Source organism: Cynocephalus volans, chromosome 10, assembly GCF_027409185.1.
Source record: "Cynocephalus volans isolate mCynVol1 chromosome 10, mCynVol1.pri, whole genome shotgun sequence".
In the NCBI taxonomy this organism is placed as follows: Eukaryota; Metazoa; Chordata; class Mammalia; order Dermoptera; family Cynocephalidae; genus Cynocephalus; species Cynocephalus volans.
The window spans coordinates 111,328,146-111,343,955 of NC_084469.1; the positions used below are offsets into that span (position 1 = coordinate 111,328,146).

Consider the following 15,810-nt stretch of genomic DNA (forward strand, 5'->3'; position numbering starts at 1 on the left):
CCACCTGCTTGGGTGTGAGCCCAGCCACACCTCCAGCCCTCCAGACTCAGCCACGGCCTCTGTCCCATGAGACTACCCCTGGGCTGTGGCAGGGGACTAGAGGCCCCCCCAATGTGATGTTACTGGCACATAGTTGCTGCTCAGTAAATGCACCTGCTCACACCGCTGTTGCTTCTGTCCTGACTGTGGCTGGTTGGGAGGCCAGGCCAGATCTTCTCTTGCCACTGAAACCCATGCCCATTTTACAGATCAGGAAACCGAGGCCCAGAGGGGCAAGTCAGGTGTCCACACAGGCTACCCAGGCCTCAGTGGAGTCTTGGTGGAATGCCTGGTTCCTCCCGGAAGACAGAAGATGTAGTCCTGGGAGGGGTTTCTCCAAAGCCATCCCCCGTCACTTCCCTGACTTCCCTGGAAGGCTGTCATGAGAGGGGTGTTCAATTCTTGGTCCCTCATTCCCTCTGGGTTGTTAGTATTCACATGAAATAAACTGGAAATTCACCATCTTAAAGGGGCATTTAGTGCATTGACAACATTGTGCAACCACTGCCTGTTTAGTTCCAATATCTTTCCATCACCCCCAAAGGAAACCCAGGCTCATTAGCTGTCACTCCCCCTCCCCCAGCCCCTGTACATACATACACTATGTAGCCTTTTGTGTCTGGTTTATTTCACTCCGTGTGAGGTGTTCGAGGTCCATCCACGTTGTGTTGCCGTGCATGTCAGAGCCTCATTCCTTTTTATGGCTGAGTAGTATTCTGGTGTGTGGATGGACCACAGTATGGTTTTCTATTCTTGCTTTGGTGGACGTCTGGGCTGTTTCCACCTTTTGCCTCTCACAACTAGGGCTGATGTGAATTTGGGCGTACAAGGGTTTGAGTCCCTCCCACTGCTCAGTTCTTGTGGGTGTATACCCAGATGTGAGATTGGTGGGTACATTAGTCCATTTCTGTTGCTTATCACAGAATACTTGAAACTGGGTAATTTATATAGAAACAATATTTATCGCTTACAGTTTCAGAGGCTGGGAAGTCCAAAGTCCAGGGGACACATCTGGTGAGGGCCTTTTCCTGGTGGTGACTCTATAGCAATGCAGGGTGTCACATGGTGAAATTGGTAAGAGCAAGAGAGAGTAGCCTCTTCACTCACTCTCCTTACAAAGCCATAGGAACCACGCCCATTAATCCATGAATGGATCAATTCATTCATAAGGGCACAGTTCTCACCACCTAATCACCTCTTCTAGGCCCCACCCTTCTGTTACCATAATAGAATTTTCACCCTCTTAACAAGGTCACAGTGTGGGATAAGTTTGTAATGCATGAACTGTGGGGGACACAATTTAATCCACAGCACTGGGTCATACGGTAATTCTAAATTGAACTTTTTGAGAAACCACGAATGTGTTTTCCATAGTTCTGCCTTATTTTTAATTTGTATTGAGATATGACTTACATCAAACAAAAAGGACTAATCTTAGGTGTTCAACTCAATGACATTTTACATATGGTACACCTATGGAACTACTTCCTGGATGAAGTTCCAGAACATTCCCAAACCCAGCAACCCCCTGGGCCCTATCGGTGTCCCTACCCCTGGATGACAGCCATGCTGATTTCTCTCATCATGTTTGAATTTGTCTGTCTTCCCTCCTGCTCTGTGTCTTTTGCTCAACACTGTGTTTGTGAGGCCTGTGTTGTTTGCTATCCACTGGGTGGCCCGTTCTTTTTTCCTTACTGTATAGTACTCCCCACAGTGCATACCCCACAGTGGAGCTGCTGCCTCGTCAGTGGGCGTCTGTCACTTTAAGAGCAGGACCAGTAATTAGCTCATTTTATTCATGGATTTTCCGAAAAGGGCACAATGCCAGGCAAGGTGTGGGAGTTCCCTGGGGAGAGGAGCTGACCCCCACATGGTGGTTTCCGCTTTACCAAACTGTGACACAGGGCAGCCAGGCTGAGCTGGCTCCCTTTCCCAAAATCTTTAGCCGATGACCTCATGGCCAGCTTTGTGGCCAGGTGGAGAAGAGAGCAGGGAGGACCAAGGGCAACCAGCCGGAGATGATCTCAGCCTGTGTTTTGGGCCACCAGGGGCCAAGCTAGGGTGGAGGTCAACAGTGCGGAGGTGGGGGGTCAGATCGTCCCCTCCACTTGGCTGGACTCCAAACCTCCTGGAATTTCCCTTCACTACCCACTCCGGGTTATTGACGCCCTTATCAAACACACAGGACACAGAAAACACACAAACCCTCTTTTATAGTTTGTTTCTCATGATGTAAGGCAAACACAACCCTGGCAGGACATCTGAAGGAGGCAAAAAATCTCCTGTGAGTCTGGGGGACAGAGGAACTGCTCTCCCATTGCTGCAGCTGTCCCTCAAGGTCAGTGTGTGCTCATGTCATAAGCCAGCCCTTGGTTTATTATTATTATTATTTTTTTTTTATTTTATTATTATTTTTTTTTTAAAGATGACCGGTAAGGGGATCTCAACCCTTGGCTTGGTGTTGTCAGCACCACGCTCAGCCAGTGAGCAAACCGGCCATCCCTATATGGGATCCGAACCCGTGGCCTTGGTGTTATCAGCACCACACTCTACCGAGTGAGCCACGGGCCGGCCCTCAGCCCTTGGTTTAAATCCTGGCTCAGCCACTGAGTTGCCAGGCAGATTTGGGGAGCATTACTAATCTCTCCAAACCTTAGAGGTATAACCCCCTGATAGGCTTAGAGCTATAATCCCAAGACTTTAGAATCAAGAACAATTATTATTATATGTTGTTGGCCAATGGTGTCGCAGCTTCAGCCAGAGTTGGCTTCAAATACATATGGACAAGTTTACTTAGAAAGAACAGTCCCTGCTGGTGAACTCCTATTTATCTCAAATCCCAGCTCCCATAGGCCTTCTCTGCTCTCTCTTCAGGTTCTCTCAGGCTGAGGATCCTCTCTCTGGCCCCATGCTGACCACGCAGGGCTGGGGTGTCTGCATCTGGCTCTGTGTCCGCCCCCCTCCCCCTCCTGACCATGGCCTTCTCAGAAACCAAGACCTAGTGCAATTATATTAGTGTCCTGTGGCTGCTATAACAAAGTATCACAAACCTGGTGACTTAAAACAACAGAAATTTATTCTCTCACAGTCCTGGAGGCCAGAAGTCTGAAATCCAGGTGTCGGCAGGGCCACGCTCCCTCTACGGGTTCTAGGGGACGATCCTTCTGGCCTCCTCCAGCTTCTGGGGGCTCCAGGTGTTCCTTGGCTTGTGGTCACATCACTCTGATCCCTGCCTCTGTTTTCACACGGCTTTCTCCTCTTCTCTCTCCATCTTTCCTCTTCTGTCTATAAGGACACCTGTCAGTAGATTTAGGGCCCACTCTAAATCCAGGATTATCTTACCCCAAGATTCTTAGCATAATTACATCTACGAAGACACTTTTTCCAAATAAGGTCACACTCACAGGTATTGAGAATTAGGACTTGGATATCACCTTGCGGAGGTGGGGTGCTTTCAACTCATGGTCAATGAGCAGGGTGCAGGCACAGGGACCCCTCTATCTGTGGCCAAGTCCCTGTGCAAGGGACATGGAATTGTCATGGGGCGATGTGGTCCAGAGAAGGACCATGAAGCTCCCCAAGGGGCATCCGCAGTGGGGATTGGTGGGGGAAGGGGTGGGCGTGGCCAACTGCCTATACAGCAGAGTGTGGAACAAAGAAAGAAAGAAAGAAATTCCAAGGGAGCATTTTTTGAGCAGTGTTATGGGTTAAATGTGTCCCCTGAAAGTTCATGTATTGGAAACTTTACCCCCACTGTAACAGTGTTAAGAGGGCAGGAAAGCTGATTATGATATTTGAAAGGTGGTGCCTTTGAGAGGTGACTGCATTGTGAGGACTGTGCCCTTCTGAATGAATTGATCCGTTTGTGAAGTAATGGGTTATCGTATGCATGGTTCAGATGGCTTTATAAGGAAAGCAAGTGAGAAGGTTAGCTCTCTAGCTCATGCTGTTTCTCACCATGTGATACCCTGGTCACCACAGGACTCTATGTAGAGTTCCCACCAAAAAGAAGGCCCTAGCCAGATGTGTTCCCTGGACCTCGGACTTCCCAGCCTCCATACTGTACAAAATAAATTTTATTTCTTTATCAACTACCCAGTTTTAGACATTCAGTTAAAAGCAACAGAAGGGGACAAAACCAAACAAATACTATGCATCAGGTACTAAAGATACAATTTTTATACAATCCGATGAGATGGACACATTATCTCCATTTCATGAATAAAAAACTGAGGCCACAGAGGTGGGCTTGTTGAGGCCACAAGGCCAGAAGCCAGCAGGGCTGGGCTTAGAACCCCAAGAGGCCACCCCCCAACCTGCTCCACTCCCTCAGAGCCTGTAGAATGAGGGGATATGGACGTCCCAAAGGGCCAGCATGAGTTGGAAAGACACATGTGCAGCATGGGACACACGGTGCGCTTGCAATACCTGGATGTGGTGGGAAGAATGCAGCCTCAGAGAAGGGAGATCCTGGTTCAAATCCTGATCCTGCCAGTTCCTGGCTGTGTGACCTTGGGCAGGTGGATCTGCCTTTCTGTGCCAGGCTCCTCCTTCAATGTCCTGAGCCCTCGACAGGCCACAGCTTTGAGGCTCAATGGATCTTTCTCTTTTGTGATCATACAAGGGGAGCTTTAAAGGAATTCATTCATTCATTCATTCATTCCACAAATATTTCTTGAACACCTACTATGCAACAGGCTTCCTGTTAAGTGGCAAAAGAAAAGAAGGTTCTAGGCATGGGAGAAGTAGAAGAAAGGGGACATAGCATGTTCAAAGGCCCTGAGGTGAGCGATTCTCAGATAAACAGCTCCAGGCACTGGGCTGGCCAAGGAACTTGAAAGCAGCCCCAGGACCAGGCCGGCCTGGTTGGAATCCTGGCTTGGCTTCTCCTTAGCTCTGAGGCCTGCGCGAACAAGCACTTCACATCTTGGAAACTTTTCTTGTCAAAGGCAGTTTCCTTATCTGGAGAGGTTTACCTGTACCTCTTCAGAGCTGGGGTAAGGTTAAAAAGTCCACAAGCATGTAAATGCACCCCAAAAACTGCTCAATTGATGGCAGGAGTCACCTTTTTTTTTTTGGCAGCTGGCCAGTATGGGGATCTGAACCCTTGACCCTGGTGTTGTAACACAGGGCTCTAACCAACTGAGCTAACCAGCCAGCTCAGGAGCTGTTCTTGAGCAATGTTAATTGTATTTATTTATGTAATATTTTTATCGTGGTAAAAGGCACATAATATCAATTTTTTTTTACCATATAAAGTATACAATTTTAATCATGTGAAAGTGTATGATTCAGTGGCATTTAGAATATTCACGACATTGGGCAACCATCACCACTATCTAGTTCTAGATCTTCTTCATTCCCGCCAAAAGGAAACACTGTCCCCATCAGCAGTGACTCCCACTCTCCCTCCCCCAGCCCTGGCAACTGCTAATCTGCTTTCTGTCTCTATAGATTTACCTATTCTTAGCATTTCACATAAATGGAATTATGCAATATTTGCATTGTATTTGGGTATTAGGAATAGTGCTGCTATATACATGTGTGTACACATTTGTGTTTGAATACCAGTCTTCAATTCTCTTGGGTATATTCTGAGGAGCGGAATTGCTGGGTCATGTGGCAACTCTGTTTAACTTGTGGAGGAACTACCAAACCTTTTCCTGTCAATTTTATTTTTCATTATGAAATATCTCAGGTAGACCCAAAAGTATCAATAATAAAATAACAAACACCCACCTACCCAGCACCCAGCTAAAGAAAAAAAAAATGTTCTCAAGAGAGTTAAAGAGTCCCCCCTCCATCATGTTCTCCCCAATTTCAGGAAGGCCTCTGTCTGAAATTAGGGTGTGATCATACCCACAGATGTTTTTATTATATATATATATATATATATGTATGTATACTCATGTATATATACATATGGGTGGCCTCTTACTTCCAATGGTTCTACTTAACTATTTTTCAACTTTACAGTGGGTTTATTGAGTTATAACCCCATCAAAAGTAGGAGCATCTGTATGTATATATTTGGGGAGTAGGCATATTTAAAACTGTATCAGCAAAACAGTGGAGTAGACAGCTCCAAGCTTTCCTTCCCCCCAAAAAACATCAAACAAGCAAAAACTGTCAGAACCAAGTTTGTCATAAGTCTGCAAAACAACCAAAGATTTGCAGCAACTAAGGGAATGTTGTTTGTTTGTTTTGGTTTTGGTTTGGTTTTGGCAGCTGGCTGGTACAGGGATCTGAATCCCTGACCTCGGTGTTATAATACTGAGCTCTAATTAAGGAAAAGTTGAATTAAGAAAAAGGCAACTTGGAAACAGTAGGAAAATTTTGTGGCATTTTTACTTGCCTTTGCTCCACCCCCTCCAGTTAGGCAGTTGTCTTATAGCAGCAGCAGCCTGTTATAGCAACCCCCTAGTGGGGGACCAAATTTTTGTGTAGGTCTGTTCTAACCCATCTGAGAGCTACCTGGAGGACAGACCAGCATGGGGTAATCATTACTGCCTCGCTAAACTTAGAACTCAGGTTGAAAAAGTGGCAGGCATCGCTCAAAAGTATTGCAAGCTGGACTAGCAACCTGCGGAAGTCAAAAAACACCATAGACTGCCTAAGCCTGGGAGGAAAAGCTGGGGGAGATTCTTTAGAAAATTAGGACATTCAAAAGCACCCATGGGTCTGGCTGGTTAGCTCACTTGATCAGAGTGTGGTGCTGATAACACCAAAGTTAAAGGTTTGGATCCCCATAACAGCCAGCTACAAAAAACCAGAACAAAGCAAAAACAAAAAACACTTGCATGTATGGGGGTAATTTAGAAATCCATATGCATGTCCAGGGTAAAACTTACTCTCAGAATAGACCTGAGAAGACCATAAACTTTCAACTCAGGCTGATCTCTAGATTCAGTACTAGCCTGGTGCCTTGGATTGAGTGTCTCCCCAAAAACTTGACCCCCACCATGACAGTGTTAAGAGGGTGGGAAATCCTACTATGGTAATTGAAAGGTGGGACCTTGAAGAGGTGATTAGATTGCAGGACCATGCTATAAATGGTGGTTGGGGTGTGGTTCTGAGGACTTTAAAAAAAGGGTGAATGAGGAGGTTAGTTTCTGCTCTCTCTGCTCTGCCATTTTGAATTGTGATACCCTGCATCACTAAAGTCACCACCAAAGAAAGCTCTCACCAGATGTGTTCCCCGGACTTTGGACTTCTTAGCCTCAGAAACTGTAAGCAATAAATTTTGTTTTCTTTCAAATTACCCAGTCCCAGGTATTTTTTATAAGCAATAGAAATGGAGTAATATACCTGGCTAAGAGTGGAAGGAGTGCCCTGACACAGAACCAATCTGTAATGACTGGAAGAGGTGAATTTTTTTGTTTTGTTTTGCTTTTAGTTTTTCTTTTTTAGCTTCTGGCATTTGAAGGAAATCTGTCAAAACATTAGCTGAACCTGAGCTAAAAGAACAGAGACTTTGGTGACTACACACAATAAGGAATAGAGTCTTTGCAAATAGCTTCAACATTCCTTAATTTGAGCACAGTGTTATAACACCAAAGTCAAGGGTTGAAAATTTTGGCAAAGTACCTAAACAAAGGAACTGCTACAGATTTCAACAATTAAAAACAAAAACAAAAATCAGCAAACCCTCACAAAGGTGAAGAATCTGATTTCCAGAGTTACCATATTATACTATTTAAATACTCAGTTTTCAGCAAGAAAATCACAAGGCATACAAAGAAACAGGAAAGTATGCTTCATTCAAAAGAACAAAATTAATTGACAGAAACTATCCCTAAGGAAGCCCAGATATCATCAGACTTACAGGGTAAAGACTTTTTTTTTTTTTTGGTGGCTGGCTGTTACAGGGATCCAAACCCTTAGCCTTGGTGTTATAAGGCCACACTCTAAACAATTGAGTGTGCCAGTCTAGTAGGTAAAGACTTTAGAATAACTTTCTTAAATATGCTCAAAAAGCTCAAGGAAAACATGGATAAAGAACTATAGGAAGTCAAGAAAATTATGTATGCGCAAAATGAGATTATCAGTAAAGAGACAGGAATTATAGAAAGGAACCAAACAAATTCTGGAGCTGAAAAGTTCAATAACTGAAACAAAAAAATCACTAGAGGGGTTCAACAGCAGATTTGAGCAGGCAGAAGAATCAGCAAACTTGAAGATAAGACATTTTCCATCTGTTAGGACACAAAACAAGTTTCAATAAATTTAAAATGACTAAAGAAAATTAAAATGACTGACATCATAAAAAGTGCCTTCAACTGCAATGGAATGAAGCAATAACAGAAGGAAAACAGGGAAATTTACAAATATGTGAATATTAAAGAGGACACATTTAAACAACCAATGGATCAAAGAAGAAATCACAAAGCAAACTGGAAAATACTTAGAGACAAATGGAAACAAAAACACAGCATACCAACACTTATGGGATGCTGCAAAGGCAGTGCTTACAGGGAAAATTACCGCTTTAAATTCCACATTGAAAAAGAAGAAAGATATCAAATCAATAACCAAACTCGACACCTTGAGGAAGTAGAAAAGGAAGAACAAGCTAAACCCAGAGCTAGGAGAAGGAGGAAATAATACATATTAGAGCTGAAATAAATAAATAAATAAAATAGAGAATTGAGAAAAAATAGTGAGAATCAATGAAGCACCAAGTTGCTTCACTGAAAAGATAGTGAGATTGACCAATCTTTACCTAGACTGACAAAAGGAAAAAGGAGAGAAAACACAAATAACCAAAATTAGAAATAAAGGTGGGGACATTACTACTGACCCTACAGAATTAAAAAAAAAAAAAAAAAAAGACAGTACCATAAACATGTCAACAATTTGGATTACCCAGATGAAGTGGACAAATTCCTAGAATCACACAAATTACCTAACCTGACTCAAGAAGAAATGGAAAATCTCAACAGACCTATAACAAACAAAGAGCTGGAATTAGTAATCAAAAACTTTCCAACAGGGGCCCCACCCAGGGACCCAGGGCATTGAGCCAGGGACTGGACCCCCTGCCCACAGCCAGGCACACTGCCAGTGACAAGGAGCATGTGAAAAACATCACCTCCATGTGGGTGGCCCATCACAGCCACCACAGTAACCATGGCTGCTGCAAAAGTAGCTGCACGTCACACCTACCACGCAGATGGTCCACCAGCCACTGTAGTGCATTGACACAAGGACAGTCACCAGCAGAGACCAAAGAAAAGAAGAGGATGTCTCTCTCCACAAAGCCCATTCCAGAGTGACAGAAGAAGCATCTGCTCTATGATAATACTGGGGGACTGAACACACCTCTTAGCATTGGACAGATCATCTAGGCAACAAATCAGCAGAGTAACCATTACTCTTTCAGAAGGAGAAAAGAAATCTAGGGTTATCAGTGGTGGGAGCAGGGAGGGAGAGGGGGAGGGGGAGAGATTAGACAAGGGGCATAAAGAATAAGTACAATTTGTAACAATATACATACTAGTAATATTGATTTGACCAACATATGTCAACTTGAATCCCAAAAATATGTAAATCAATTATGATTCAATAAAAATTAAAAATAAATAAATAAATAAATAAAATAAATAAACTCCATGCAAACGAACAAACAAAAACTTTCCAACAAAGAAAAGTCCGGGACCAAATGTCTTCACTGGTGAATTCTGCCAAACATTTACAGAAGGCTTAATATCAATTCTTATCTAACTCTTCCAGAACCGAACGGAAGAGGAAAGAACACTTCTAACGAGGCCAGCACTACCCTGATTCTAAAGCTAGATAAAGACATAACAAGAAAAGAAAATTACAGACCAATATCCCCTATGAATATAGATGCAAAATTCCTAAACCAAATGCTAGCCAACCAAATCCAACAGCATATTTAAAAAAAGATTATTCACTATGACCAAGTGGGATCAACTCCAGGAATTCAAGGTTTGCTCAACGTAAGAAAATCAATCAATGTAGAATGAGGGGAAAAAACCACATGATCATCTGAATGGTACAGAAAAGGCACTTGACAAAATCCAATACCCTTTTATGATTAAACAACCCTCAAAAATCTAGGATTAGAGGGGAACTTTCTCAACATGAGAAAGAACATTTGTGAAAAACCCACAGCTGACAAACAGATGTGCAAGTAGTGAAAAAAAAAAAAAGTCTGGCTGGTTAGCTCAGTTGGTTAGAGTGTGATATTATAACACAAAGGTCTGGGGTTCAGATCCCTGTACCACCAGCCACTAATTAATTAATTAATTAATAAAAATAAAAATAAACCCACAGATACTTCATACTCAATGGGGAAAGACTGAAAGTTTTCCCCCTAAAATGAAGAAAAAGACAAGGATATACATCTCCCTTCACCACTGCTATTCAACATCATACTGAAAGTTCTGGCCCGAGCAATTAGATAAGAAAAATAAATAAAACCCATCTAAATTGGAAAAGAAGAAGTAAACTATCTCTATTCACAGATTGCATAATCCAATATATAGAAAGCCCCAAAGAATTCACAAGAAAGCCAGAAAAGATTTGCAAATCATGTATCTCATGAGGATTAATGTCCAGAATATAAAGAACTCTTATAATTCAACAATAAAAAGATAAACAACCCAATTTAAAAATGAGCAAAGGACTTGAATAAACATTTCTCCAAGGAAGATGTATGAATGCCAATAAGCACATGAAAAGATGCTCGATGTCATTAGTTATTAGGGAAATGCAAATCAAAACTACAATGAAATATCACTTCACACCCTCTAGGATGGCTCTTATCAAGATAACAACGGTTGGTGTGAAGAAATCAGAACCCTTGTGCACTTCTGGTGAGAATGTAAAATGGCACAGCTTCTGTGGAAAACAATTCAGTAGTTCCTGAAAAAGCTAAACATGGAATTATCATATGACCCAGAAATTCTAGTTCTAGGCTCATACCTGAAAGAATTGAAGGCAGGGACCTGAACTGATATTTGCATAGCTATGTTCATAGAAGCGTTATGCACAATAGCCAAAAGGCAGAAACGACCCATGTGTCCATTGATGGACGAATGGCTAAACACAGTGCGATCCATCCATACAATGGAATATTATTCAGCCACAGAAAGGAATGAAGCTCTGACACACACTACAAGTGGATGAACCTTGAAAATATTATGTTGACTGAAAGAAACCAAACACAGAAGGACTGATATTATATGATCCAATTTACAAGGGTATTTCAAAAAGTTGGCGGAAGGATCTGTATTATCTTTTAATTTTATTCCTCCATGAACTTTTTGAAGTACGCTTGTATATGAAATATCCGGAATATGCAAATTCATAGAAACAGAGTAAATTAGGGGTGATCAGGGGCTGCGGGGAGGGAGGAATGAGGAGAAACTGCTTCATGATACAGAGTTTCTGTGTAGGGTGATGAAGTTTTGGAGGTAGATAATAGTGATGTCTGCTCAACAATGTGGACGTATGTAATGCCATTGAACTGTACACTTACAAATGGTCAAAATGGCAAATTTTATGTTATATATATTTTTTTACCCCAATAAAAAATGCAAATTAAAAAAAACTCTTATGTCAATGCTATCATTTGCAATCTGCTTATTTTCCCTCAAGGTTCTGTTTTGGAGAGTTTTGACTGCAAGTCTGGCCCATCCTTTTTACCACTATATAGTACTCCGTGGTGGGAACATACCCTAACATCTCTCCAGGCTCCGATTCCACATGAAGACATACACACCTGGCTTCTCCGGGGTTCGCACCAGCAGTGGGATGGCCAGGTTGTGGGGTCCACCCATTGTCAACTGCATGAGCACGTTCCTCATTGTGGTCAAACCAATTCCTGTCTCTGGTGTGCCCACATTTTCCTGCACCGTAGTTGGACTCTCCCATCGCCTGCATGTGGGCTTCCCTAGGGGTGAGGAGGGTTCTTAGGGTGGTTTTCATTCCTCAGTGACTAAGGCTGAGCTTCTATTTAACAGCTGCCTGAATTGTCTGTAGTGAGCTGAATAGTGTTCCCCCAAAGTCATGTCCACTGGAACCTCAGATGGCGATCTTCAGGATCTTTGCAAATGTAATTATTTAAGTTAAGATGAGGTCATACTGAGTAGAGTGGGCCATAAATCCAAAGACTGGTGTCCTTCCTTATAAGAAAGCCAGTTGAAAACACAGGTAAGAAGACCGTGGGAAGACAGAGGTGGAGACTGGAGTGACGTGGCCACAAGCCCAGGAACATCGAGGATCACCGCAGCCACCAGAAGCCAGGAGAGAGGCCTGGGACACATTCTTCCTCAGAGCCTCGGGAAGGAACCAGCCCTGATGACACCTTGATTTGGGACTTCTGACTTCTTAGACCGTGAGAGAATACATTCCTGGTTTTGTTTTGTTTTGTTTTTTTCCTGGGGCTGGCCCGCATGGGGATCCGAACCCTTGACCTTGATGTTATCAACACCCATGCTCTAACTGCCCTAACTGGCCAGACTGATTCCTGTTTTTTAAGCCACCAAGTTTGTGGTCATCATATGGCAGCTCTGAGAAAAAGATGCCATTGACATGTTTGTCTGTTTGGTGCTTTTTTCCTAGTGGTGTCTGTAAGGCCTTCAGATGTTCTGGAAGCTTCTCTTTAGTCAGTTAAATGCATGGCAGATATCTTCTCTCCATCCATGGCTTGTGTTTTCGATGTCTTTATACATTTATGGACGTCCACAAGTTTGAAATTGTGATTAAGTCTAATTGACTGTCAAAACCCCCCCAAATTTTCATCTTTTCCTTGTGGAGGCCAGGTTTTCAATTTACCAGGCAGTTAAGGCTGGGGCTTCGTTATACTCTACGGTTCTCCCCAGCCATGACCTTCCTTCCGCTTTGGGTCCTGGGCCTCTGCCAGGTCCCCCCATCGGTGCTCTTTGCAGGGATAAAGGCAGCTGATGGTGAATCAGCAGAAAGGGCTGTGGGGGGCGGAAGTGGCCAGCTCAGGCCCTGGGACCGGCTGTGTGGGTTCCTGAGCTCCGGGGGGTGGGGCGCGGGTTGGCGGGTGGTGCCCAGGACAGGAAGCCAGTCAGCTGAGGCCTCTGGTCCCCACGCGCTGGCTGCCCGGAATTCATCAGCCGGGTGGCCCCCGTACCCCCCCCCCACTAGCATGCTGGTTTGCACGCCAGCTCCTATAATGCTTCTGCTGACCCCATTGTGCATTTATGAATCACTTGCTGGATGCTAGGCATTGGCTGAGCTTGGACATGCAGTCCTGTCAGGCAGGTGTGGGGGCCAGCTCTGTGTCACAGAGGGAAACTGAGGTCCAGAGCGGGGCAGTCCCATGCCTGGGTCACACAGCACAGAGCTTGAATCACCCAACATCTCAAATCCTCGTCCTCGGCTGGCTGCCCCTGGGAGTCCTTACCCTACACACAGGACCTCAGGAAGACACAACACCTTAGAAAATTAGGAAGTTTCCACCTTTCTCTGTCTCTCTGTCTGCCACCCCTTCAACACCACTCAGTGGCAGGGGCGGCTGGGGGGGGGGGGGGAAGAATGACCGAACTCTCTTCCCTTCCTGGGGACCAGAACTTGTCCAGGCAGGTCCGAGGCACTCCTTAGAAGCGGCTGATTGCCTCAGGGCAAGTTGCCAGAGCAGAGAGGGCAGGAAGGTTGCAGATGGTGTGGGGGAAGGGCTCCTTTGGGATTTCAGGTGCTGGACTTTGCCCCTCCACCCCCACTCTACCCAGGCCTGCCACATTCTGCATATCCCAAGATGACCTCAGCATCTTCTCCTGGGCCTTGGGTTTTGAGAGATACATAGGAGTCCTCCAGGCATAAATGAGGAAGGGGGGATGGGGAAAACTGAGACGGCCTGGGGACAGCAGAAACAAGAGGACAGGGGTCCAAATGCCCAGCAGAGGAGTCCTGCTTTCTCCTGGGGGCATGAGGGGAGCCATAGAAGGTGTGAGAGGCTCAGGCAGGACGAGGTGGAAGAGCTCAGACTGGAAGGGCAAGACTGCATCCGAGACCCTCACTCCTGAGTAAGGCTGGGAGTGAGACAGAGTGAGGCCAGGACTGCAAACCACACCACCTCCATTTTCCCTGCAGAGGACACTTTGTTACTTTTCCACTCCTCAGTCATGAGACCCCCAGGGCACATGATTACCCCACAGCCCTTTCTGATAAAATAGACTGAGATAAGAGGGAAACAGATATTCACTGAGTTGCAAAACCCCTCCCCAAGCCTTGTTTACTGTAATTGTAAGCATTAAGTTACAGATTAACCTTGAGACCCCCTTTAAGAATTCCCGCATGGGCACAAAACTTCAAGATGACTGCTACAGTGACTCTCCTGGGGTGACGTGATAAATATCACCACCATCTAGGACCTACTGAGCAGGTGCAAGGACCAAAGCCCTAACTGAACATGCATCCATGATGTAAACAGGAAGAACAGAGTGGACCACCTGCAGTGATGCTGGCCGGCACCCCTTAACTCCTTTCCCTATAAAAACCCCTGAACAGCTCCCCTGGGGGGAGGGGGGGGCTAGATTTCCTGTAGCTACCCACCTTATGCATAAGTCTATCTCCTCTTTTAATAAAGTGTTTCTTGTTTTACTGCTGGGTACATTGTTCATTTCTATGACTTTGGGACCCAAGAGCCTGATTCGGTAACAGAACACTCAAGCAAGAGCTGCGGGAAACTATGGGATGGAGCCGAGTGTGGCCTCTCCCAACTCCAACCTGGAATGGGCTTTGCTGGCTCCTTCTGTAGACCCTTCAGCTGCCTGTGCATCCCCCTGTCACAGCTGGGACCTCTGCCCTGTTCTCCCAGCCCAGGAGCTGCCTGATCCCTGCTGTGTCCTCAGCCCAGGGCCAGGCGCATAGTGGGTGCCTCTAAGTGACGGGTGCAGCCACAGGGTGAGGGTGCTCCTGAGGCAGGACTCTGATTACAGGAGGAGCCTGGCATTCACCGGAGCCTCCCTGCGCCCTCTGCTGGCCTCGGGATGGGACACACAGCACTCTCCTCTGTCCCTCCTCCTGTGGTTGACTGCACACCTACCACGCCCCTGGCGCTGTGCTGGGCATGGGACACACGGCATGGGACACACATGTGGTGGGGGGAGCCAGGCAGACCCACCTGCCCTCATGGGCTCCCATGGAAGCAGTCAGTTACTACCCAGAGTGCTGTGATGGGGGGTACCCAGGTGGCTGTGGGAATCAGAGGGGGCTGCCTGGGCAGCCAGGAGGGCTTCCTGGAAGAGGAGGTAATGTTAACTGAATTTATTAAGTAACGGCTATGCACCAGGCACCAAGTTAAGGGCTGTATAAGCAGAATCTCTGAATTCTCACAAAAGCTCCATGAGGTCTGGGTAAACTGAGGCTCAAGGAAGGAAAGTGAGGCCCAGGCCCACCCCCACCCCAGCTTCTAATGCCCCTTAGAATAACACTCAGACCCTCCCCAGGCCTTGAGGCCCTGTCTGATCTGGACAAGGGACTTCAACTGTTACCTCTCACACACGACCCCTCTCAGTCCCTCCACCCAGGTCACCCACACCCCTTGACACACAGCCAATGTCACACGACAAGGTGGAGAGGCCTTGGGGGTTCCTCTCTGCCTGCCATTTATAGGGTGCAGTTGGGGTTGGGGTCTTTTCTCCTGCCAGAGTGGCCAAGGGGAGGAAGGGGTTCCCATCGGGCTGTTGGGAGTCAGGACACACCACCCCAAAATATGACTCAGGAGACTACAATATGCCACTCCAAAATACACCTCTATCATTTCAAGCTGGT

General features: G+C 45.5%; 1 protein-coding gene across 1 annotated transcript in view; it reads right to left on the minus strand.

Annotated features, from left to right (window-relative positions):
• Positions 1 to 3,123: 3,123 nt before the first annotated feature.
• Positions 3,124 to 15,810, minus strand: part of PGPEP1 (pyroglutamyl-peptidase I) — a 41,444-nt gene continuing 28,757 nt past the window's right edge. Inside the window, exon 5 of the mRNA XM_063110718.1 lies at positions 3,124 to 3,336. Within this exon, the coding sequence (XP_062966788.1) occupies positions 3,252 to 3,336 (85 nt within the window). The 3' untranslated portion in view covers positions 3,124 to 3,251. The remainder of the gene's footprint in view (positions 3,337 to 15,810) is intronic.